General features: G+C 31.3%; 4 protein-coding genes across 4 annotated transcripts; 2 read left to right on the top strand and 2 right to left on the bottom strand.

Moving 5' to 3' along the window:
- Positions 1-16,800: 16,800 nt before the first annotated feature.
- LOC115720014 (uncharacterized) lies at positions 16,801-20,862 on the top strand. The gene is made up of 4 exons (XM_061109163.1): positions 16,801-17,292; positions 17,755-18,928; positions 19,045-19,615; positions 19,748-20,862. The coding sequence occupies exons 1-4, from the start codon at positions 17,266-17,268 to the stop codon at positions 19,872-19,874; spliced, it is 1,899 nt and encodes a 632-aa protein (XP_060965146.1). The 5' UTR covers positions 16,801-17,265; the 3' UTR covers positions 19,875-20,862.
- Positions 20,053-20,484, top strand: LOC133034137 (uncharacterized). Its single transcript, XM_061109162.1, has one exon. The coding sequence runs from the start codon at positions 20,053-20,055 to the stop codon at positions 20,482-20,484; it is 432 nt and encodes a 143-aa protein (XP_060965145.1).
- LOC115721215 (uncharacterized) lies at positions 20,838-23,784 on the bottom strand. The gene is made up of 8 exons (XM_061110129.1): positions 23,454-23,784; positions 23,144-23,374; positions 22,717-22,800; positions 22,533-22,625; positions 22,139-22,437; positions 21,914-22,046; positions 21,280-21,770; positions 20,838-21,177 (listed from the first exon to the last, which is right to left on the bottom strand). Exons 1-8 carry the CDS (start codon positions 23,775-23,777, stop codon positions 20,982-20,984), a joined length of 1,851 nt encoding a protein of 616 aa, XP_060966112.1. The 5' UTR covers positions 23,778-23,784; the 3' UTR covers positions 20,838-20,981.
- A 16-nt stretch (positions 23,785-23,800) lies between these two features.
- LOC133034760 (uncharacterized) lies at positions 23,801-26,175 on the bottom strand. Its single transcript, XM_061110128.1, has 4 exons — positions 25,770-26,175; positions 25,594-25,662; positions 24,862-24,924; positions 23,801-24,756 (listed from the first exon to the last, which is right to left on the bottom strand). Exons 1-4 carry the CDS (start codon positions 26,004-26,006, stop codon positions 23,833-23,835), a joined length of 1,293 nt encoding a protein of 430 aa, XP_060966111.1. The 5' UTR covers positions 26,007-26,175; the 3' UTR covers positions 23,801-23,832.
- Between the last annotated feature and the right edge of the window lie 221 nt (positions 26,176-26,396).

Genomic DNA, 26,396 nt, shown 5'->3' with positions numbered 1-26,396 from the left:
CTCCTAATATGAACACTCCTAATTAGAAGTACACGTTTGATTGGGGGTTCATATATTATGTCATGGATGATTATCAACTTCACTCTAAAAAGTGGAGGGTCTTATTTAGTTTTTCAGGAATCAATATATATATATTTATATATATATATATTTATATATATATATATATAAGAGTTATAAGGCGGTGGTGACATGTTTTAAAATCATGACTCATCGGAATAAATTAATGGAAAAATATAAATAAAATAAATGAAAAATAATCGGAATCAATATTTGTAACATATTGTTTACTGTTATAAATATTAATAATTATGTGGATGTCTAAATCTTTTATTTATTATCATTAATTGTAATCAACATTCCTCTTTTTCTTAGTTTCTGTAAAGACCGCATATGATTAATATTTTGGATTATTAAATATTTAAGGTTTATGTATGAGATTAATTTATAATTATGAAATGTATATTTTGGAAATATATTTATTATTATATATTTTATTATGCTATTTTATGTAAATTACCCAATTTCTGTGATTGTGTTCGGAAGCTGTGGAAAGCGACGTTGGGCCTTTAGAGAGTCATATTTTGTATGTTTAGAATATTAGTGGGGAGTTATAGTTAGATGTTAGAGGCGTTAGAATTTTCGGGGTTTGATTTTTGACCATTTTACCCTTGGGAGGTTTTGAGTTTTATTTTAGATGGAAGGGCAAGAAGGTCTTTTGGCAAGACTTTTTTTTTGTCTTATTTGGTAAATACTTAGCTGAGAATAGGTTATTAATTTAAATCAAAATAATAAAGAAAAAGGGTGTTACTTAAGCTTGAAGGAAAAGAAGGAAATTGGAAGAAAATAATTCTCCCTCCCTTCAACTCTCTCTCTCTCTCTCTCTCTCTCTCTCTCTCTCTCTCTCTCTCTCTCTCTCTCTCTCTCTCTCTCTCTCTCTCTCTCTCTCTCTCGATTCTCTTGGGCAGCAACTGGGGGTTGAGAATTTGAGTTTGAATCAAGGAATTTTTGTGGTATTTGAGAGTTTTGATCAAGGTAATCTTCCTACTTTCTTTCTTTTTGAATTCTTGTAGTTTAGATTTGGTTTTGGTATGAGTTTTGTGATTTTTGATGGCTGTGTGTATTGGATTAGTATGTTGTTTAATTTTGAAGTTGTGTAATGTTTATTCTTACCTTTGTAAGCTGGGATTGAGCCTTGGGTTGTGAATTGTTCAAGTTAAAGCTTAAGAAACCTTAGTTAGGTCTTTAATGGTGTTTTTAGCATTTGAGTGGATTGTTGAGTTCTGTTGCTTGGGATTGGTTTAGTATAATGTTTATAGGTGTTCTGGAAGTTATTGTAAAGTTTGGGTTTAAATTGAGGTGTGGGGGTCGGATTTTTGGTTCCCAGTTCAGAACCGGAATTCCGGTTCTGGGAGTTCGTGGCAACCTGGCCGACCGGTTGGTCCCAGGAACCGGACTTCCAGTTGGGAACCGGCCTGCCGGTTGGGGTTTTTTTCCCGAGCCTTAGTTTTTCCCGTTTTTGTGTAATTTAGGGTATTGGCATCCTATTTATCGATAGGGTTAATCTTAGTTTGGATTTTACATTCTCGATAAGTGTTTTAGCGTGTCTCTCATCGAGTTCTCAATATTATGATTTAGGGCCCTGTAAAGCGTCGAGCTGCATTTTCCACTCAGGCTGACTGGCACACTTGAGCACGGAACGAGGTAAGATAACATAAGAATATATATATATATGAATATATGCTTGTTTTAGATATTTGTACTACTAGCACTAGTTTAAATGTAATTTATAGAGTGTTAGTATAGTGTTGTTTATAATTGTGGTTACGGTGTTACCAACACGAGTACCAAGGGTACGTCGTGTTCGTGGTACAACACTTAGTAATTCTCGGGAGTACAGTTAGGGCTCTACCAACACGAGTACAGAATTGATACTTTAGTGCATTTGGTACAGTAGTCGTACTACCCTTAAGAACGTTCTTAACCATTTGGTGAGCTTAATTATTGAGCTCAGGGCGGCTTAATCATAAAGCCGACATCGCATTATTTATATATATTTCTTGCATATCTTACTGATTCTGTTGACTCATCAGTTTGCTACCTTGTGTAGGTAAAGGAAAGGCAAAGCTGGAGGAACAGTGAGATAGAGCTCGGCAGTGATTGTACATATCGCGACAGTGCAGCCTGGAGGGTTTCGGTCATTTACTATTTTGGAGTCTGTATTTTGAGGTTGCATGTTAGCGAGTTTTAAAAAAAATATATATTATATGTACATATTAGTAAAATACTTTTAAATTGTATTTTGATACTCGGGATCCCGACCCATATGGTTATAAAGCTATAATATATTAAAGTTATCTTTCGAGTTTAGTAAATATAAAATACGAGCGTTACAGTTTCTTAATATTTCACTCTTGTATTTATATAAATAGGGGTTCACCCCATTGGAATAAACAACTCAAAAATTCTCATTCACTTTCTCTTTCTCTCTTCATCATCTTCTTCTTTCTTCTCATCTATTTTATATTATATTATTTTATAACACGTTATCAACACGAGTCTCTACCCAAGCTTCAAGCATGAGTCTGTGCCTAAGACCCAATGTAAGTATTTTGTTAAAGTTCTTGAATTTTTTCAAAGTCACGATACACTAAATATATATATATACTCATCTGACTGAAACAATTTCAAGAATCTTTTTTTTTTATTTTATTTTTATCTATATATTATATATGTATGTATATGCTTTTATATCTTTATTATTGATTTCATATATATATATATATTATGTTCTTATCATTTATAATATTTACAATATATGTGTCAATGATATGATAGAGAAAATCTGTATAAATTATACATATATCCAGAAGATTATGTATCATCGATAAAATATTGTATATATCCTGAAGATTATGCATTATCGATAAAATATTGCATATATCCTGAAGATTATGCATCCTCGATAAAATATTGCATATATCCTAAAGATTATGCGTCCTCAATAAAATTTTGCATATATCCTGAAGATTATACAAACGTAATATTAATTATATAGTTGATGGATATATAATGAAAGATATGAATACAGATTTATATATATGTTCTTGTATTCTTTGAGGACAATGAAAAGTAATCTAATATCGATATAGATTTTGACAAACATTTCCTGAAGTAAATGTTTATATTTATCGAAGAAAAAAATGATTGTATTTGTGTGAATACAACTAAAAAATTATTAAAAATGATTATTATTGATACAATTTTATAGTGGGTTTTGAATACCCAAAAAGAATGTTAAGAAAATTGCATTGAAACATCAAAGTATAAGAATAACAATGAGCATGACTAATGTTATTTAAATACATGATGCATGTATTTATTGTTCATCATTCCCTGCAGAGAATGATACGAATTGAAGTCAATTACTTTTAAAGATTCCTCGTATTAGTCATGTTATTATACATTGTTATTACTTGCAATGTTGGAAATTATTGAATCTGACATATATTAAAGATTAAATTTTGCATACATCTTGAAGACTATGCAAAAATTGCATTCATATATTCTTTGAAATATCGTAAAAGAAATTGTTGAATAATTTCTTATATTTTTATGGATGAACAAGTAATAAATTTTTAAGAAATTTATAATAATGTTCTACTTGTTCAACGTCATTCCTCGAAGTGAATGTAATGATTTTAAATAATCAATGACATTATTTACTACTTAAATATTTCCAGAAAAAAGTAGAAACAACCAAAAGATGAGATACCACACACAATCAAAGTGCATGAAATCTATATATCATGTGTGGAATTAAATAATAGTGATCGCGTACCTCTAGTACGGACACACTTATAATCAAGATAAAAGTATACTTGATTATTTAATAGAATGTGAATTGTACAAACTTATTGTACATTTAGAATATTTAAATATCATTACCTAAAGAGAATGAATAGACATGAAATTTTATTTCAAAGAATACAGATTTCACATATATTGGTAATGCCAGAAGCAAATTAATATATACATATTTTATTATTTCTTGAAATCAATAGTTTCAAACTATTGTTGGTACAGGATATGTAAATATATAGTTACTATATAATTCAGTTTGCATATTCCCAAAAGTGGATATATAATTTACTAATATTTGTTAGTGATCCAATATAATCAAAGTGATAAAGAATCACAAAATTATTATTTGAAAAGCTTCCTGAAGAAGTCTTACATACAATTGCTACTTTGAGTAGTAAAATATCTTTGTATGTACCTAGATATATAACTTTTATCTAGTTATGAAAGTGATAATAAATAACTTATTATATGTACTTGTTGTACATTTAAATATATAATATATCAAGTCATGATAATTAGACTGATGAATAGTCTATTAATAAATTAGAAGACTTGTTAAAAAGATACCAGGAAAAATGAATGATATATTATGGTTATATCTATTTGACCATTACAATAACATGATGAAGTTGTCATATATCTTTTAAATTATACACATCATTGAATTGCTGATAGTGATTCCTGAAGAAATATAAAGTTTGATAAACATAATAGTGACTCCTGAAGAGTGTATATGTTTTGGAGAATACTATAATTATATTATTCGTGTATATAAAAGTTAAACTTGTAATGATTATGTTGTAGTGATTTTACATTACCTTATGAAAGTTTCATTGAAATACAAATTATAGTGAACCTGAAGTTCATAAATTGAATTATTTTGACATGATCAACCATATACAATAAATTGTCAAAGGATTTGACTAAATTTTATTGAAGAACTAGAAGATTCTTCTCATTGTTAATTTATAAGGCTCAAAAGAAGAATGTGCATATATTTGCACATAAAAAATATTTAAATTATATTTCTTTAACAATCTTGAGCCATTGTTAGATTTTTATTGCATAGTTTCTTATCGATGTGATAAGATTATATGATCATGCATTTACAAAATGTGTAAATTTATGTATTTCTAATTATACACGTATGACTCATTCTTAGAAATGAATTAAGTTCATAAGGATTGAACTTGAAACTGAAGTTTATTGAACCTGAAGTTCAATGTCATATTTTATATATGAGTTTAAATAAATATTGATTCATTGTGATATATTGAAATTCCTATAGGTATATTAATATTATTAGATATCACAATTTTAAAAAATTCTCTCGATCAGGGGGAGAGAAGCAGTTGGGATCGATGATAATTTTTGAAAAATAATCCTTGCACAAAGTATATAAGAACAATATAGTTCAAAATGATATATACTAACTGCAAATCAATATTATTCAAAGTTGAGTTAGAATGAGTTGAAAACGCCTGAAGCGTAAATGAACAATATAGAAATTATTAATAAATGTTCATTTGATTTATCCTGAAGTTGTTAAATATAGAGGTACTCATAAAGATACCTTAATGTTATATAGTATTGATGATTAAAATGATAATCGTGATGAAAACGGTACTTGAAGAGACTCCCAAAAGAAGTTAGACATAACACATTTGATCATAATTGAATCCCTAAAGTGATTCTATATAGATACCTATAAATGATAAACATATTTGAAAAAATATGTAATTTAAAGAGATCTCTATAAATTATGTCAATATGGGAGGAAATTATCATTTATTGAAATTTTTGTCGACAATAAATATTGAATGTGTGCATATGCAATAAACTAACATGAGATAGCAAGGATCGTGGTATTAGATTTGTCGAGAATTATGGACATACATTTTGTTTTTGGCCAAAATATTATGACGCAGTCCAGACAAATTTACTCACATAAAGTGAAGTAAGACCTGTAGGGTGTGCAAATAAATATTTCTAATGAGAAATTTGCATATATGTATTTGTACATAATGAATTATTGTACAAAGTTTGCATAGACATGAGATTGATTGAAGTAAGGCTTAAATATTGAGAAAATATAATCATGATTTGATTATAGCCTGGAATATATTTTATGAGGATTTATAAGCGTCACATAAATGTTGCAACAAAAGTTATTCATTTGGAGCTCCTAAAATAGCGAGAATTTGAAATAAGCCTTATCTAAAAATTCTAGAAGAATTTAATACATGTCTTAAGTGATATAAATTCTAAGTCGCGCGCACTATATGACAAAGATTTTTGTATGAAATAAAGACATGTAAGTAAATTATTGTTTGAAAAATATGTATGGTTGTCTATGCAGTATAAATACGTAAATTATACGTTGTGATAGACTCTTGAAGAGTTTTTGATTAATTGAAGAACAAAATTTTATTTCTTTTGTATTTCGAGAAATATTAATGTATAAAGTTTGTTCATTAGTATTGATGTCCTGAAGTACTTCATATGTATCAAGAATTATAGATGTATGATCATTTGATATGGAAATTTAGGAGGCGATTGGTTGGGAGGAATGAAAATATAGGAATGGGAATGGGAATGGGAATAGGAATAGGAATGGAATGGAATAAAATTTAAAATGCATAAAAAAAAATTGATAAAAAAATCATTAAATTTTTTTTTGTTACATTGGAATGGTCATTCCTTTCTTTTTTAAAATGGAATAGCCATTCCACCAAAATGGTGGAAAGAGCATTCCATTGGAATGCTATTCCAATACTTTAAAATGCAACCAAACAAAGGAATGGAATAAAAATTGTTTCCTTTCCATTCCATTCCATTTCATTACCTCCAACCAAACGCCACCTAAGATCATACAACAAGATGGAATAAATATATGGTCTTGGAGTACCATCATTGTCACAAATAAAAAATTATATTATCATTAATGTGTTATGTTCATATCTACTTGAAATTTTAAATTTTCGTATGAACAAAGTTGTGTACACACATGAATGATATAATTAGTTGGATAAAGACTAATGTTCCACGAACCCCTCATCTATAATTTAGAAGTCCATAAATACTCTGAAAGAGTTATAGAAAATATATGATCAAAGATTATATATGGTGATATTTTAAAAGTGATAACAATAATCTTATGAGATTTATTATCACCAAAAGAATTATGGATCATATGTGCATGAGGGGGAGACATATTTATGTTGCACTCTTTTTCTCTTAGTTCAGGTTTTGTCCCACTGGGTTTTCCTGGCAAGGTTTTTAACGAGGCAACTTGCAAATAATTATGAATATGAAATATATATTGTACTCTTTTTCCCTAGCTCAGATTTTGTCCCACTGGGTTTTTCTGGCAAGGTTTTTAACGAGGCAACTATAAATCATGTTAACATACTTGCATTTTATGAAGCAAGTAGAGAATGTGTGTGAGTGAGATCATTGACATAGCATATTCGGGAAACATATGGATTGCACTCAATAAAGAAGTATCAACCCAAGCAATTCTCTATGGATAATACTGCTTGCATCGCTCAACTAAAAAGAGGTACATTGAAGGAGATAGAGTTATAACAGATTTCACGAAATTCTTCTTTATACGCTTCAAGAAAATGCATATTGGTGTTCAACATATTCAATCAAGTGTCAATCTTGCAAACTTATTCACAAAGTTATTACCAACATCAACATTTGAGAAGACGGCAGATAAGATCGAAATTCGTCGATTAGAAGATCTCTACAAATGCCTAAAAGAAGGGGAGTTAGTTTACACTATACTCTTTTTCCTTTGATCAAGTTTTCAGCAAGATTTTTAATAAGACAGTTATTATGGACATCCAAGGGGAAGTGTTATAAATATTAATAATTATGTGGATGTCCAAATCTTTTATTTATTACCATTAATTGTAATCAACATTCCTCTTTTTCTTAGTTTCTTAATATTTCACTCTTGTATTTATATAAATAGGGGTTCACTCCATTGGAATAAACAACTCAAAAATTCTCATTCACTTTCTCTTTCTCTCTTTATCTTTCTTCTCATATATTCTATATTATATTATTTTATAACATTTACTAAAATATTTTGAAAACGGAATAACAGTGATTTATTTTGTTTACTTTATTAAGAAACGTAATCGGAATGCTTAAATTAACTAAATTATCTTTTTAAGTTAAAATATAGTAGTCATTTTGTAAGATATATTTTAAAGGAAAAATTGTTATTATATATTTAATATTAAAAAATAAAATAAAAATAAATAAATTATTATTTTAGAATGGGTTAATGCTAGCAAGAGAATTGTAATGTGAAACATTACCTTGTTTGTTTTGATGATCTAGTATTAGAATGTTATTCCCTTAGGGGTCGTTTGGTATGAGGTGTTAAAAATAATTTGATTATATGGAATATTATGAAGGAGAATATGATTATAGAGAAATATGTAAACTATGTTTGGCTGTGTAGGGTAATATGTAATCATATTCCTGTTAATTAAATTGCACTGTTTGGTTGAGTACAGGAATCTTATATATTATTTGAAAAAATTAAAATTAAAATATTTTTTTATTATATCTATTTAATGTTAATTATATATAAAAATAAAATAATTATTTATTAAAAAAATATATTTATTAATTACTAAATATTAAATTTTATTGTATTTTTTATTAATTAAAATGAACATTTCTATATATTTTATCACTATGTTACTTATTTTTGTTCGTTATATCATTTATGTATGTCATCCGCATAAAATTTATGTAGAATGAATATATATATATATATTATTGCTAATAATATAAAAATAACTCAATTAAAAAAAAACGATCTCACAGACTAAATATATATCGTAATATTTTATTTATAATAAATGATGATTTTATTGGTATTTAAATTTATTTATTAATTCAAAAATGCTATTTAAATAAATATAATGGAAGGTAATAATTCAATCCTTACCCTTTTTTTAAGGTATCAACATTACCTTCCTCAAGTGTAATTATATTACTAAGGGATGAATAACATTTCAAGGCTAAACTCCAAAACAAACAAGGTAATATTTCACATTACCATTCCCATGCTAACATTAAGTGATTAGTAATATAACTATCCTTGAGGAAGGTAATATTGATACTTTAAAAAAGGTAGGATTGAATTATTACCTTTTATTATATTAATTTGAATAGTATTTTTTAATTAATAAATAAATTTAAATACCAATAGTATTATCATTTATTATAAACAAAATATTACGGTATATATTTTGTTTGTGAGATTGATTTTTTTTAACTGAGTTATTTTTATATTATTAGCAATAACATATATATATATTTATTTTGACATAAATTTTATGTGGATGGTATACATAAATCACATAGCGAACAAAAATAAATAATATAGTGATAAAATATATAGAAATATTCATTTTAATTAATAAAAAATACAATAAAATTTAATATTTACTAATTAATAAATATATTTTTTAATGAATAATTATTTTATTGTTATATATAATTAACTTAAATAGATATAATAAAAAATATTTTTATTTTAATTTTTTAAAATAATATATAAGATTTTTGTACTTAACCAAACAGTGTAATTTAATTAACAAGAATATGATTACATATTACCCTACACAGCCAAACACAGTTTATACATTTTCCTATAATCATATTCTCCTTCATAATATTTCCTATAATCAAATTATTTTGAACACTTGACATTCTTTACAAAATTTGTGGGGAAAGTATTTCCTTTCTTTTATCCCTTATTTAATCAAGTTCTCCATTTCTTAATTTTAATAATACAAGTAAACAAATGTAAAAAAATAATTACCTTACTATTGATTCACATTACTTATTATCTATTCTCTAGTTGTTTCTTTTACTTTAATTTTTTTTATTAAATTTATAAATATAAATAATAATTTTTTTTATTTTCTTTTTATGTATATTTCTTTAAAAAAAAAACTTAAATATCTAACTCTAAACTTTTTTCTATTTTTAAAATACACATAATCCTAAATTTATAAATATTATATATATGGATGACTATTCAATGATTACATTTTTACTGTAACCATGATAGTTATATTTTTTTTACTTGTAATAGCAAGTTACCAATAAGTAAAAAAATTCTTTTTTAGAATTAAATTAATCATAATTAATAATTTTCCTAAAATAATTAATTTTAATTTAAATATTTAACAAGACCCTTTTTAACAATTAATATTTATAAATAATTTTATATTTATATGTAAGTCCCTATTATAATATTTTTAACATTTAAATCATTTAACTATAATATTTACAATAAAATTTTATTTTTTATTTTTTTACAAAATTTAGACTTCCACCCCTTCTAAAATAAATTTTTGAATACTTAATTAATCTTTAAAAATTACATATAATTATTATTTTGCAACAACCGCTTGACCCATCTTCCTCCTTCATAAAAAAAAAAAATTCAAAAATTAGGGTGTTTATGAATTTAAGGTTGTCTAAGTGCGTTTATGATGTTATTGTGAGCTGTGAAGTTTGAATTTAAAGAAGTGGGTTTAAGAACTCAACTTTTACTCTTTAATGGTGAATGGACAATTTTGATGAATTGTTGAGTTTTTATTGTTTAATTATATTGTTTTTATGTTATTGGACTATTCTGGAAAGTTTGAACAGGTGTGGTGGAGTTTTGGATCGCTTTTGGTGAAGAAAACCAGAAATTTTCTTACCTACCAGAACCGGTGGACCTGTCCTACAGGTCACTAGTGAACCGGTCAACTGGTTGGTCAGCAGGGGAAAATTCTAGTTTCCTTTGAGTTTGGTTTTTGGCTCGGGGTGTTTTTAAGAATCTAGTTTAGTGTATTTTAGAGATGTCTAAGCTATTTTTGAGCTAGTGGGGATTAGGGTTTGTCCGGTTGAGCAGTTAAGGTTTAATTCATAGTTCGATTTTGATGGTTACCAGATTTTGTTGTCATGACATAGGAGATCATCGATCTTTGTTCCACTCAGGTCGGCATGCACACCTGATTACTAGACTGAAGTAAGAAAGCTAATTGCACTGCTAAGCATGTTAAGTGAGGAACGATTATCATCGTTTGTGACTCGATTATGATCGAGGTAACGATACGGTCATTACCGTTATTGAGAATGGGTAAAGATACGGTCATTACCGTTTATTGTGAATGAGTAATTACTCGCTTAAAACTACAAATAGTTTTCTTACTTATCGATTGCTGTATTAGGCAACGATAGTGACATATGTAGCTCGTGGATGACGAGTGGTAAGAATGCTTTATGAGGCATCAAGAACAGTTTGTCTTATTAGACAAATAGTTTTCATGTAATGCTTGATTATGTGTTATATAAGCGTTTATTGTGAATGATGAAATTGTATGCTATGCACTGTTATGTTATCTCGTGTTATATATTGTTTGTATTTTAATTGCTTTCTTATTGAGTCTTTGTGACTCACGGGTACTTCATGGTGCAGGTAAAGGGAAGGGAAAAGTGGATCATCCATGATTTAGAGGTCTCCCAGCGATGTACATATCAACCGTGGTGTCTCAGCTTCCAGTGGACAAATGCTACCCTTTTGATTATGTTTTGAAATGTAACCCTATTTTGTAATACCAATTTTGGAACTATCTGTAAAAGTTTATAAACAGGGGATCCCCGTATTCAGCAGTATTTTATATAAAAGTTATGTTTTTTAGTTTAATCCAAAAGTTTTTTTTAATTAAGCCACACTTTTCTTAAACTGATAGATTAATTATAAATTACTTTGTAAAACCACACATGTGGCGTCCCTATGGGTCAGGGGCCATGGTATTACAGTTTGGGTTGGCTCGTGCCTTCATTGGTGGTGTTGGTGATTTGCCCAACCATTGCCTGCCCATCAGCAACAGTTTGGCCGGGTGTCCCATGACCAAAATTTGTCTAGGTAGTGGCTTGAGTAGTGATTGCACCACTGTTTCCAGGATGTGGGGTCATTCTCCATTGTTTCTAGTGAGATTGCTTGTAACGTCCCCGCTTCAAGCCTCTATTGGGCCCTTACACCCACAACATGATGGCTCTTATACACGAGTACGTCACTTTGACTACTTCAGGGAATAACGACTGACCCTACAGACCAACACGAGTGTTTCTAGTATGCTTTGTCCTCACTCTCGCATGCTTCCTGGGAAAATTTCTCAGGAGGTCACCCATCCTGAAATTACCCCAAGTCAAGCACGCTTAACCGTGGAGTTCTTTCGTGATGGGCTACCAAAAAACAAAATGCACCTTGTTGATATATGTAGTACCAATCAATCCATTTAAGCCCTCTTCAAATATGTAGTCACATACCTACACAGTCTCAGATCATTACACATGACCTTCCCTAGGCGATGTGGGATTGTACAGCTCCCGGTCTTTCCCTTTCGAATCACGGGACTCTGACTGTCACAATCACCCCCCTTTTGGGGTCCAATGTCCTCGTCGACCACACTTCCGAATGAGTCAAGACTCTGATACCATTTGTAATGTCCCTGCTTCAAGCCTCCATTAGGCCCTTACGCCTGCGGAATGATGGCTCTTATACACGAGTGCGTCACTTTGGCTGCTTCATGGAATAACGACTGACCCTACAAACCAACACGAGTGTTTCTAGTATGCTTTGTCCTCACTCGCATGCATCTTGGGAATACTTCCCAGGAGGTTACCCATCTTAAAATTACCCCAGGTCAAGCATGCTTAACCGTGGAGTTCTTTCGTGATGGGCTATCAAAAAACAAGATGCACCCTATTGATATAGGTAGTACCAATCAATCCATTTAAGCTCTATTTAACTATGTAGTCATATACCTACACAATCTCAGAATCATCACACATGACCTTCCCCCAAGTGATGTGGGATTGTACAACTCTCGGTCTTTCCCCTTCGGATCACGAGACTCTCATTGTCACAATCACCCCCCTTTGGGGGTCCGATGTCCTCGTCAACCATACTTCTGGCTGGGTCAAGGCTCTGATACCATTTGTAACATCCCCACTTCAAGCCTCCATCGGGCCCTTACACCCACGAATGATGGCTATTATACACGAGTACGTCACTTTGGGTGCTTCATAGAATAACAACTGATCCTATAGACTGATTAGTGGTTAAAAATACACTTTTATTTATTTTAAATGATAAAATAAATTGAGTTTTAATAAATATTTTCATGAAATTATTGTAATATATTTTATAAATGAAAATATTTGATTTTGATTCAGTTTATGTCTTTCTTGTAGGAATTAAAGTGTATTTTTGTTGAAAGAAAGAGGAAGGAGCAAAGTTGAAAAGAAATGAAGAAAAAAATGGCATTTTTGTTGAAGTCCAAAGCAACCCAACCTAAAAAGGTCAAGCCTAGCCGATGAAGCTCATCATCAATTTTGTCTCTTCCAAAGCATGTGATGCAATGATGATAAGTCTAAGTCATCATCAACCCTATTTTCCTCTTCCACACTCAACCTTCATCCAAAGAGTAGAAGACAAAATCACAATGATAACAAAAATAATATTAATTTTATTTTTGATTTGAAATGTCAAATTTAATCTTAATATTTATTTTATAATCCCAAATTTTTATTTATTTATTTTTAGTCCTTTTATGGCTCTATAAATAGGAGCTCATTTTAGTAATTTTTGGAGTGTAATTTGTAGTGTAGAAAAACTATAGCAAAATTCTCTCAACTTTTCTTCTCATCTTTTCTCTTTAGAAATTTTATGAGAATGATTAGCATAATGGCCTAATCTTCCTTGGAAGGTTAGGGATGATTCCATATGCAAAGTGAGGTTATTTTGTAGCTTTGATTCACATGTAATATTTATTTGAGTAATGCAAGTCTTTATTTCGCTTTTATTTTCTTGTTCTTCATCTATCTATACTACTATATATGCTATTATATACTAAATATATATATAGACTTAGTCATGCTCTTTCTATATATTTTTATTTAGTGATTATAGTAATGGTAGTATTGCTCATTTCTATCTTTTATGTTCATTTTTACTTACTTTTTGTTAAATGATATATAGGTTTAGTCATGCTCTTCCTATACGTCTAAAAATTAATAAAAGTAATATTAATGTTCATTTCCTTCACTATCACTATCACCTCCATCTCCATCTCTATCTCTTTGTCATTATTTTTACTAAAAATATATATAGGATTAGTCATGCTCTTTCTATGTGTTACTATTTAGTAAAAATAATATTGATGTTTAGTTTTATATTTAATCTTTTATTGCATTATTGCTTGATGTATAATGTCATTTCTAGGTTCTACATAAGATTAAATTATTTCTTTTATTTTTAAGAACTTGTATACTCAAAATATAATGAACTTTAATGTTACATCATTTGTGTCAACTTAGTGAATCAAAGGTACAAAATAGCTAAACAAGCATATGGATGATTCTTGAAGCCTTTCTCTCTTTTATTATTGATTACACCTTTATTTGCTTTCCTTTAATATTTATTACCAAAACAAAAATCCTCAAACTCTTTTGGTTACTTATTTGTTACTTTTTATTAACCTTTTGTGTTTATTTTTCTACTAACGCTTTTGTCCATAATCACCTCCTTGTGGAATCGACCGCCCGATCTATACTACAACCACCGCTAGTGGAAGTCACATTTGGGCGTTAAACACAGACCAACACGAGTGTTTCCAGTATGCTTTGTCCTCACTCGCACGCTTCCTGAGAAAACTTCTCAGGGGGTCACCCATCCTGAAATTACTCCAGGTCAAGCACGTTTAACCGTGGAGTTCTTTCATGATGGACTATCGAAAAATAAGATGCACCTTAATGATATAAGTAGTACCAATCAATCCATTTAAGCCCTCTACAACTATGTAGTCCCATACCTACACAATCTCAAAATCAACACACATGACCTTCCCCAGGCGATGTGGGATTGTACAGCTCCCGGTCTTTTCCCTTCGGACCACGGGACTCTGACTGTCATATTTCTTGTTGATGGAACTTGCTGGGCATTATCCACATCTTCATCGGGTTGTTCTTTAGATTTTTTGGTAAGAACCATTTTTTCAGTGAAAAACTTCAAGATCTTGAGTTCAGCTCTCAATGAAAGTACCAAAATGTTAACTAGATTTTTAGCCAACTGATGCGTAGGTGGTTGAAGTCTGATTCTTATAGTAATATCTCGATATTTTTGTGCGTTTATAACTACTGTTGAGCTTCTTGCAAGATTTGAATATTTTAATTAGTCACAGACGATGAGGGTCCCCCTTCCCCAAGAGTGTGGTATGACCGTTAACCTCCTCTGGGGGTAGTAACTAATACTTCGGGGTGACACCCCTGAGACCCATATTCGTGAAGGGGGTGACAGTCGCCACTCGGGGTGTTACCCCCGAGACCCCTTTCACTTGATCTTCGACGTTGTGTGGTAGCCTTGGCATCATGAAGATGTGCCATATCTGCCATGTCTTATGTAGGAGAACAAATTTCTTGGACCATGAGGATGTAGGGGTTTAGGTGTACACCCCTAGACCAACCCCATCACCTTTTGAGTAGATCGTTATATTTGAGGTAGGCGTAATAGTATATACCTCCTAGACTGGTTTGACTTCCTTAGTGTATGGTGATCGTTTATTTCCTAGTCCACCTTCCCCTTACGGGTAGTCACCTTGCTTGAGCTAGGGGAAAAGATGACCGTCAGACTTCTCTTCCAACAGTTATGACCAACGGTCAGTAGTCACCTTGCTTAAGCTAGGGGAAAGGTGACCGTCAGAGTTCTCTTCCAACAGTCATGACCATTGGTCAGTGGTCACCTTGCTTAAACTAGGGGAAAATGTGACCGTCAGATTTCTCTTCCAATGGTCATGACCTTGTTATGATTAACGGTCACTCCAACAGTCATAATTTTACATATTCTTCATCAATCCAGCCCGATATCTTCGTGCCACATGTCTTTATTCTTAGCATGTCACTGTCGTTAAAATTTAGGTAAACAAGATGCAAAAGAACTCTCCCATTATTAAGTACACCTTAAATTTTTAAATACATTTGTATTCTTTTTTGAAATGACTAAAATAGAAAATTTAAAATTATTTTACTTTTTAGAATTAGTTATTTTTAATAAATACAATTAACTTTAGGTAGTTAAAATTAGGTATTTTCAAACCTAAAAGAGAGAAATTTTTATCAATGGAACAAAATAGAAATGAAAATTTTACCATCATTTTCATATTTTATGTGTAGAAGAGTGTGTACATGAATTTATATATATTAGGTTGATATTACGTATAATGCATGTATAATTAGTTTTTTTTTTAATTAGGTTTAATTAAGTGATGTTAAGTATAATACATGTATGTTCAATTTTTTTTTTTTGATTAAGTAATGTATTTTTATTTTTAATTTTTAAAATAGGATTTGAAATTTTAATATTTAAAAATTTTTAATTAGCTATTGCGGCTACATTAGTGTGCTCTTTAGATGTAATTATATATATGTACATATTTTATATGTACAATAAAAGAGTGAATTTTATTGTTATGCGTATTTTATATCGATCTCTCTATATATATATAAGAATTGTATTAGAAAATATTTTGAAAAAATTTGAGTTTGATTAGAGAATTAATTACTTTCAAAATACATCTTATATATTATGTCCAAATATATATTTTAAAACAATAATGAGAGTAATAGATATATTCTTATAATTTGTAGTTAGGAAAGTGTGGTTATAATAAAGTGTATAAATTATTAAAAACATATATATATCATTAATCATTTTTTTAACAGTATTATTAATCATTTTTAAAATAAAAATTTTTGTTGTGAAATTAAGATTTAAATATATATTTTATATATAAATGTAATTTTTATAATTAAATATATATAATAAAATCAAATTTTTTATATAAAATATTTTCGTAACTTGTTATTTTTAAATAGAGATTTTTTCTATTATAGACTAAAAATAGATGAAATTTACATTTATGACCCCAAAAAAGGAAATAAATAAAAATGGAAATTAAAAAGTTGTTAATTACAAAAATGCCGGCTGAGAAAACGGAAAGGGAAACTCCATCTTCTTCGTGACCAGCCGATCCTTCTTCGTGACCCAGCCGTCCAACCCCAACAACCCAATCTCAACAATTTTTCTTCCAAAAACCAGCAAAATCAAATTCAATTCAAAATGTAGAACTCCTAGGAAACCAGCTGAATCCCGAAAATCCAAAATCAAAAACGAAAAGGAAAAAAAAAAAACCAGGAACCCTCCATTGATGTACAAAAAAAACTCAAAAACAACAATCATTGAACAAAGAAATCGCGATCAGAGGAGAAGAACCGAGTAGAAGGAGAGCTGGAAATCAAAGAAACTCACCCATGATTGAATCAGAAGGAGAATTGAAGGTAAGCAAATTTTTTTAATGAACGTGAAAAAAAATTTTAGTGTAGATGAATAGAAATTTGATATTAATTGATGAAAACCGGATTAAATTGAAATAATAATGAAATATTGATGAATCTGAGAAAAAAACAACAACGGTTTGCATGAAAATAAACATTAAGGCATATAAATAGTTGCTACAGTGTTTTATTCTGAAACTGTTGTTTACAAGTTGTTTTACAGTGGAATAATAGTTGTTTGGGATCTACAAACTGGAAAATATGAATCTACTGTTATTAATTAGTGATCAGTTTTGAAATAGTTGTTTGATAGTTGATTTAACCTATATAAATAGTCGGTCAGATGAAAGTGTTAGATGCATAAGTTATTGTTGGAAAGAGTTGTTTATTGGTTGTTTTGACAGATTAAAATAGTTGTTTGCAACTACAAAAACTGAACCAAGTAAATAATTTACATTATTTCAGGAAACGGAACCATTACAAATATTGGTGCAGAGCAATGGGCATTGGGATGACAACAGAAACTATGTTGATTATGAATCAAGTGGAGAATTAATTTCGACCAAGTGCACTTTTGAGGAACTAATGAGAATAATGATGGAAGAACTCCAATGCAACCATGAATCAACACAACTACAACTGAAATATCAACTGAAGGAAGGAGGCCAACCACTACAAATCAAGGATGACAAAAGTCTGTTGTTCTACATAAAGCTATTAACGAAGGAGGTTGATTTCACAAGGTACCCATTGTGTGTGAACAAAACCAGTAACACGGCACCACCTAACCAAACAATGGTGTGGAACAATATGATCATGGAATCGTATGAGAACAACGCAGCACAGGAAGACTTGCAGCAACCTGGAAACAACACGGCAACAACTTCCAAGCAACAACTATCTGCGCAGACGATGGGATCTGGTGAAGTTGATGCATTTTTCCTAGAAACAGTAACAGTGTCATCAGAATCAACCATACAACAACCAGACAACAACAGAGAAAAAACTACAGCAGTAGATGAAGATTTCGACTTCACCGACTATGCAAAGCTTGTGGCTGCAGAAATGGTACAGCAACTAGAAAACAACCAGGAAGAAGAAGAGGAAGTGGACAACACAGAAATGATGATCATCAATGACAAACGACATGAAACAATAGAGAATGGGCAAATTTACAAGGACAAAGAAACATTGATAAGTACACTATGCTACTTTGCAATCAAGAAGACATTTCAATACAAAGTAGTGAAATCTTGCACAAAAGAATACAACATAGTGTGTTTGGACACAAACTGCAAATGGAGTTTAAAGGCTACAAAAAATGGAAACACAGAAACATTCATAATAAGGAGCTACGAAGAAGAACACACATGTGCAGTTACAATAAGATTTGGAGATCAACGACAAGCTACATCAAAGTTGATAGCAGACTTTGTAAAACCAAAATTCTTGAACCTGAAAACAAAGTGCAGCCCTGCAGACATAAAGACAGAAATGAAAGACAAATACGGAATAAAGATGAATTACATGAAAGCATGGCGTAGTAAAGAGCGAGCACAAACCCAGCTACATGGAAATGCTAAAGAGTCGTACAATCTCTTGCCAAGATACCTGTACATGCTACAGAAAACAAATCCAGGTAAAAAAAAATTTAAAAATTTTACTTTGAAAATATTTGTGAAAAAACAGTTGTTTTTGAGTTGTTATTTCGTTGAGTACATGTTGTTTGAAAAATCCTGTTTGATTAAAATTCAGGAACATTAATAGACATAGAGAAAGATGATGATGACAGTTTCAAATATGCATTTGTTGCATTGAATGCTGCTATAAAAGGTTGGCCAAACTGCAAACCAATCATCGTGGTAGACGGTACATTCCTAAAGGCCGCGTATGGAGGCACGTTGCTCACTGCCAACACACAAGATGCAGAATCTAAAATTTTTCCACTAGCATACTGCATAGTTGATTCTGAGAACGATAAATCGTGGGAGTGGTTCTTAAAAAAAATAAGAGAAGCATTCGGGGTTCGAGAATGTCAATGCCTAATATCAGACAGACATGAAAGCATCATCAAAGCAACTAGGAAAGTGTTCCCTGAAATAACACATGGCTACTGCATCTTCCACCTCTTGTCGAACCTCAAAACAAAATTCAAGAAAAATGCAAAGCATTTCAGAGTGCCATTCTTTGCAGCTGCAAAAGCTTACACAGAAATGGAGTTTGAATTCCATATGAGGGAGCTAGACAACTTGGATAAGCGCATAAGACCGTACCTGGAGAAAATTGGCCATGAAAAATGGTCAAGGTATCATTCAGAAAACAACAGGTGAAAACTAATAAGAAGGATAAAATTAATGATATGTTCACCTATTTATAGCGTTGTATTTGCGTTGTTTTTGCGTTGCGTTTGAGTTTTTTTCCAAAAGTAGAACTATGACAGAAACTGTCCAAATTGTAGGTACTCTACCATGACATCAAACATAGCTGAGGCACTGAACTCAGCAAATTTAGCAGCAAGGGAAACACCAGTGACAACATTAATGGAGTGCTTGAGGGGCACAAATGCAAGAGTGGACATACAATAATAGAAAGGAGGCACAAAAATGCACAACAAGGCTGACACCATCATCTGAGAAAAAACTCATAGGGAACTATGTACAGTCATTGCGACTAACAGTAAGTTCAGATTATCGTTCGCATAAAGTAAAATAAAAACAGTTGTTTTTGAATAGTTTTTTGGTTGTTTTAAAGTTGGTTTAAAACATGCAGGTGAAACCAGCAAACCAGAACCTGTTTGAGGTGATAGATGAAGACAGAACAAGAATAGTAAACTTGAAGGAGAAGACGTGCACATGCAATAGATTTCAAAAAGATGAAATGCCATGTAACCATGCAGTCGCCGTCATGAAGGACTTGAACATAAACACATACAACTACTGTGCACAATACTACACATCAAAAGCATGGCTGCAAACATATGAAGAAACAGTATACCCAGTTGGAAACGTAAGAGAATGGGAACTTCCAGATTTTTTTGAAGAAATCATAGTGTTGCCTCCAAAGGAGAGAATCAAGTCTGGAAGGCCGAGGAAAAGAAGAATGGCAGCAGCTTGGGAAACAAAGAAACAAAACAAGTGTGGCAAGTGTGGACAAAAGGGACATAACAAAAAGACCTGCAGAAGAATTACAGCATAGAAGTGGAAACAACTACACATCAACCAAAAAACAACTATATTAAAACATTTAGAAAACACATACTGCATATTACGATTGGTTGTTACATACATTTTTTTATTGTGATTTTTTATGTGGAGAGATATTGATAATAGGGAATTGGTATTATTATCATTAATATACAAAAGAACATCAAATATTATAGTTAAATAATTAAATGAGTGGAAGAAGGTTGAAATTAATAAGAAGGAAAAATAAACTACATAAAGTGATTACAAATGCAATTTAGTTGTTTGTCAGATGGTTGTAATAAGGTTGTTAATAGTATGCTGTCATGACTAAGAGTAAATATAAAGATTAAAAATCCAAAAATATGAACAAATTAAAAACCAATTCCAATTAAGAAAAAAACATGATAGAAACAACAACTTGTCTATGATTATGAACATAATCTGGTAATAGAAAAAACAAAAGCTACATAAAAAAAAGTAGTATTTCCAACAACAACCAATAGATAACTAAGACAAATTCTTCTTTGGACCCTTTGGAGGAGCCTCATCTTCACTATCAATAAATTCCACTTCTTTCATGCGAGCATACTTATAGAACAACACAGCAAGCCTATCACGGTGTTTCTCAACATCAAATATGGGAGGAATCGGTTTCATATCAATAAAGTATTCAGCGAACGATGCAACGAAACAACCACAGTCACTGCAAAACAACCAAAAAACAACAACGAGAAAAAACTTAAAAAAGGAAAATAACATTACAAATTTTAAAAACATTTGAAAATAAAAAATAAAAACAACTTACTTCGAGGTTTGTTGAGGCAAACCATCAACCTTAACAACTTCGAAAGGGTCTAAACAAACCGGTTTGTTTTCCTTTTTGAACTCATCAAACAAAGCAAAAAAGTGGGGCAACAACACCGCAAATGGCTGACAAGCTTTGATAGCAGCACTATCTTTCATAGCAGTCGACAAGGAGTTGTACATGTACACACGCCTTTCCTCAATATTCAATCGACCAAGAATCCAATGTGATTCAGTCTCCATATGGATGATAAAGAAAACATGATCGCACAAATGCCAAGGGGAACCACATAACATTTTTCTACCTCTTATATAATCAGCAATGGCATGCTGGGCAGTTATCAAAGAAAGATTTTTTTTCTGTGCAATAAATTTTTCATACAAAGCATGAATGGTTTTGAAGAATAAGCAATCGGTGGTTGTGAACTTAACCTTTGGCTCCTTTGCATACTTTCCTTTTTTACGTAGATAGTAAAAAATGATGTCCAGATGCTGAACAATAAAAAATGAGAAATGTTCGAAAATCAGAAAATGAATTATATTTCAACAACTAAAAAACAACCAACAAACAACATGAAGAAAACTATAGACTGAAATTTTTGAAAAAAATCAAAAGAAAAAATAAATTAACTTACAGAATTAGTCAAACATTGGCCAGGATATGCAAGCTTGTGGAACCACATCTTGGTTGCAACATCTTCCACGCCAAAACGAAAAGGGGGAACAATCTTATCCTTACCCTTCAAGTAAACCTTCTCCTTATCATGCCTAACATTTTAAAAAAAAAATGAAACATAAATAGTAAAGTAAAAAACAAAAAATACAAAAACACAACAAAAATGCTGAAAATAAACACTTACGGATCTTTCTTCGATCGGCGTCCTTCACCAAGCCACAAGTCAAAATCAATCTCGTCTTTATGTTCTACATCTTCACCAATCTTATCATCGAGAGGACACAACCCAGCCACATACTTAACAAATCCATAACCAGAACCATCTTTAGAACTAGAAATGGAAGAGTCATACTCCATAAACGGAGACGTCAGCGCTATGGGTTTCTTAGATTTCCTCTTGTCAACAAGAGGAGTTTCTTCAACGGGAATTGGGTCATCTTCAAGTTCAATGTTAGAATCAACATTGAGACCTGTTGCACCCATCTAATATATTTTTTCCACAAAAATGAAAGAAAATAGACAGTGTTAAACACAAAAAGTATGAAGAAACTAAAAAACAACCAAAAAAAAAAATATACCTCAAAACAAACAAGACGACGATCCGTAACCTCAACATTTTCAGAAACTGAAATCTGTTTACAAGGATCACCACCAATTCCATCTGAAGACATCTGTTTATATATGGTATTAAAAAGGAATTAGATCATGGTTAAAAAATAACAACCTTTACACAACCAAAAAACAACACAAAAGCAACATTACCATAAGCTCAACTGCTTTTACCCCGGACTGAACAGTAGCCTCAACATCTATTTGAGTAGGGCCGTCATTGAAATCAACGAAATTCTTGATACAGAAAATAAAGGAAAAAGAAAATGGAAAAAAGTGAAGTTATTTTTTGTGAAAGACTTCAACAACTAAAAAAAAACTACATAACAAAATAAAAACAACAAGTAAAATAAGAAGACCAACAATAAATTGCGAACAACATAATCTACAAACACAGCCATATAAATAACATAATAAATACAAATAAATAGTCTGAAAATAGTTGCAAATTTCGAAAAATAAAACATAACAAGAGACATAACAATAACATAGAATTACAAGAGCACTACCTAAAACGGACTTACAACAAAATAAACCACACAAAGTAACTAAAACCTAGTTACATTGTCTACTTATCTACCTTCTCCTCACTATCAGTGGCATCATCATCACTGCCATTATCATTTTTTTCTTTTGAGTCAGAATCTTCATCGGCTTGACCATCCTTCTCTTCACCTTCACTACCCTCCCCTTCCTCATCACCCATAACATTCTCTTCTTCATTTTCATCAGTTTCTTCAGATTCATTTAAATCAAAATCTGCTTCATCACCACCTCCATCATCATCATTGGAAGAGTCACTGCCTTTTTCCTATATTGAAATTACAAATTAAATTAGTATAAAACAACTTAGAAAAAACCGAAAAACAACTATTGAAAAACTAAAATACCTTGGCATAGGAATCGGCAAAAACAGTAGAAAACTGTGTCTGCATTGAAGCCATCTGAGCACCAAAAGAAACAAACTGTGCAGACACAAACTCTTTCAACTCAACCAAATCAGATGAAATCTTCTGTTGGGAAGTATGCAACGAATCGATCTTGACCTCCAACCCATGAAATTTCTCAGAAAAGGCATCAAGCTTGACAGAAATGTCACTCTGAGCAACAGTTGGCTCTTCGGGAACAGGAAGACTCTTGTAAGAGTTGTAGTCGGTGTCGAACTTGAAACTGCTCAGTTTCAAAGCTTTGAACTCACCAGCCGTGGGCCTCATATTTGAAAGTTGCGGTGATCAAAAAACACCAAAATTAAAATTTCAATTATGAAGATTAATAATAATGAAAAACAACACAAAAACAACTACTGAAAAACCAAATTACAACAAACAGATATACCTTATCTTTGGAAACATCAAAGATAGTAGTCTTCAAAACTTTGAAAGTAGGTTGACTATTGCATGTCCACTGAGTGATCCTTGGAATACGAGAGCTTTCCTTTTGGCAGTACATACCTTTCATGTACTTACAACACTCGTAGAACCAAACTTGAAGAACATGAGGACAACCAATCAAAGTGTAAAAAACACTCGGCCTCTTTCCCGAACTCCTTGCCTTCCTAACCCCCTCAACCCAACTATCAAGCTTACCCTTCAATGAGGAAATAGTCAATTCAAAAGAACTCCGGCCCCAAGCAAATTCATTGTACCTCCCACTATCTACAACATCTAAAATAGACTTGGGTACATTTTTATGCTTAGTGCCACTAAGCAAGAACCACTCCACGAAATACAAAACTGCCAACTTCACAGCATCCTCATCAGAATCACCCCACCTCTTGGTGGTAAAACATTCCCTAACAGATTCCTTAGTGATAGAGGACGAAGTTGGCCAATATCTTTCACAAAGACTATTAACCTCTTGCTTAAAATCTAAGACACTACAGTCACCTTCACAGTCTAATCCAGTAATCAATGCAAATTCCTCAATGCTAAACCTAAGCCTAACACCGCGTATCATTACCCACAACTCAGCATCATTAGGTTGCTGAACCTCCCGGAGCAACAACCCATGAAACACTTGGGGTTGAACTTTAAAATCGGGAAGGTTAAGGAAATGACCAAAACAGGTTTTTGAAAACATTTCAAGCTGTACATCTGAAAGACAAGACTTAATGTTCTCTATCACCTGGAAAGTAGCAGTGGAAAAGGCTTTAGCAATGAATAGATTCTTCTGGTCATAAATATAATCCCATTCCTGTATCAATATAAACAAAATAAATCAGGACAAAAACAAAAAAAACTAAAAAAAAAATAGAAAACAAATAATAAAAATAATATTTTTTTTTAAAAAAAAAGACACCTTAGGGGGATTTTTCTTTGGTAGGTCAAATCCTTCAACCTTCACTGAGGTCCTAGCATGGACCTGCAACAAAAAAGAAAAACAAAAGCAACAAATCTTAGATACAATAACAATGAATATATAAAAATGTAGTAACCAAATTACAGCCAATAAAAAACCTAAAAACAACGTTTATGAAACCCTTACAGTATGATAAATGTAAGAGATAAACAACTTTCAAAAAAATACAGTAACAACACTGTCACAACTTAAAAAAAAAAACAACTAAAATATTAACAACACTGTACAAACTCGTTGTTATGAAATTTCGAAAATGGTAGTCGATAATAGTAGTGTGACAAACAACCGAGAAAAAACTGACAATAAACATATACAAAACTAAAGAATAAACAACACTGAAAGATCTTGTTGCAATTGAAATTAGTAAAATGCTTCTCAATACCAATAGTGTGTAAAACAACCGAAAACAAATTCACAATAAACATATAACCAACCAATGGGGAAAAGCAATTCAAAACTGTGACAAAATACGAATTGAACTGGGTTTTTTTTCAACAACCAAACAACAACTGAATAAAAACAACAAAACAACATCAACCACAATACATGACAGAAATACATAAAGAACACCAAAAAAACATAAAAACATCCTAATAAACACCTAAACCAGTGACCTAAAAAGCTCATGTAAAAATTAACACAATAAAATGAAACCAAGCAAATTTAAATTACCTTTGATTCAACTTTGGGCTTTTGGTCCTCACCATGCACTTCATCCTCAAAATCAGAATCTGAGGAAACCTAGAACAAAAAATGGGGAAAACTTTAAATCATCAAATGTAACACCAGAAATAAAACAACCAGAAAAAAACTAAAGAAAAATTTAAAAACAACAAAGAGAAACTTACATCGCGTGCAGACTTGGAAATTTTTGCTCTCTTAGTCTTAGGAGCATCTACTTTAACAGGAGGGGCTCTTTTCTTAGTGCCCGATGTCTCTGGAACATCAGCCACTAAATTTTTAGCAATTTTTTTTAACCCCATCTTAGGTTCGACTTTGGAAGTAACAGTTGGAGCCTTCTTCGATTTTTTAGAAACTTTCTTCGCCGGAGATGGTGATTTCGAACCACTTCTAGTGGTTGCCATTTATATAGAGAAAATATAGAGGAGGATGACAATGTAGGTTGAGGAAAACGTGGGTGAGGGCTTGGAGAAGGTGATCGTGGGAAGAAGAAATTGGTTAGGGCTTGATAATGGTGATCGTGGGAAGCTCGGTTTGAAGAGTGGAAGAATCAGGTAAATGAAAAATTCAAAAAAAAAAAAGAAAAAGAAAGGATTTATGAGGTGGCGTGCGTGTACGTGTGTAAGGAAGAAGGGAAAAGGTAAAATTGTAATTATTAAACTTTTTGAAAAGTAAAATTGAAAAATGTAAAAGTTAAAAAAGTTTAAAAAACGTGTAAGGATAAAAATGTAAAAAAGGTGTCAATTTTGACATGAGGTGTAAAAATCTCTTTTAAATATATATAATAATATTAT

This window comes from Cannabis sativa, chromosome 2 (assembly GCF_029168945.1).
Source record: "Cannabis sativa cultivar Pink pepper isolate KNU-18-1 chromosome 2, ASM2916894v1, whole genome shotgun sequence".
In the NCBI taxonomy this organism is placed as follows: domain Eukaryota; kingdom Viridiplantae; phylum Streptophyta; class Magnoliopsida; order Rosales; family Cannabaceae; genus Cannabis; species Cannabis sativa.
This window is presented reverse-complemented; position numbering and strand designations above follow the sequence as displayed.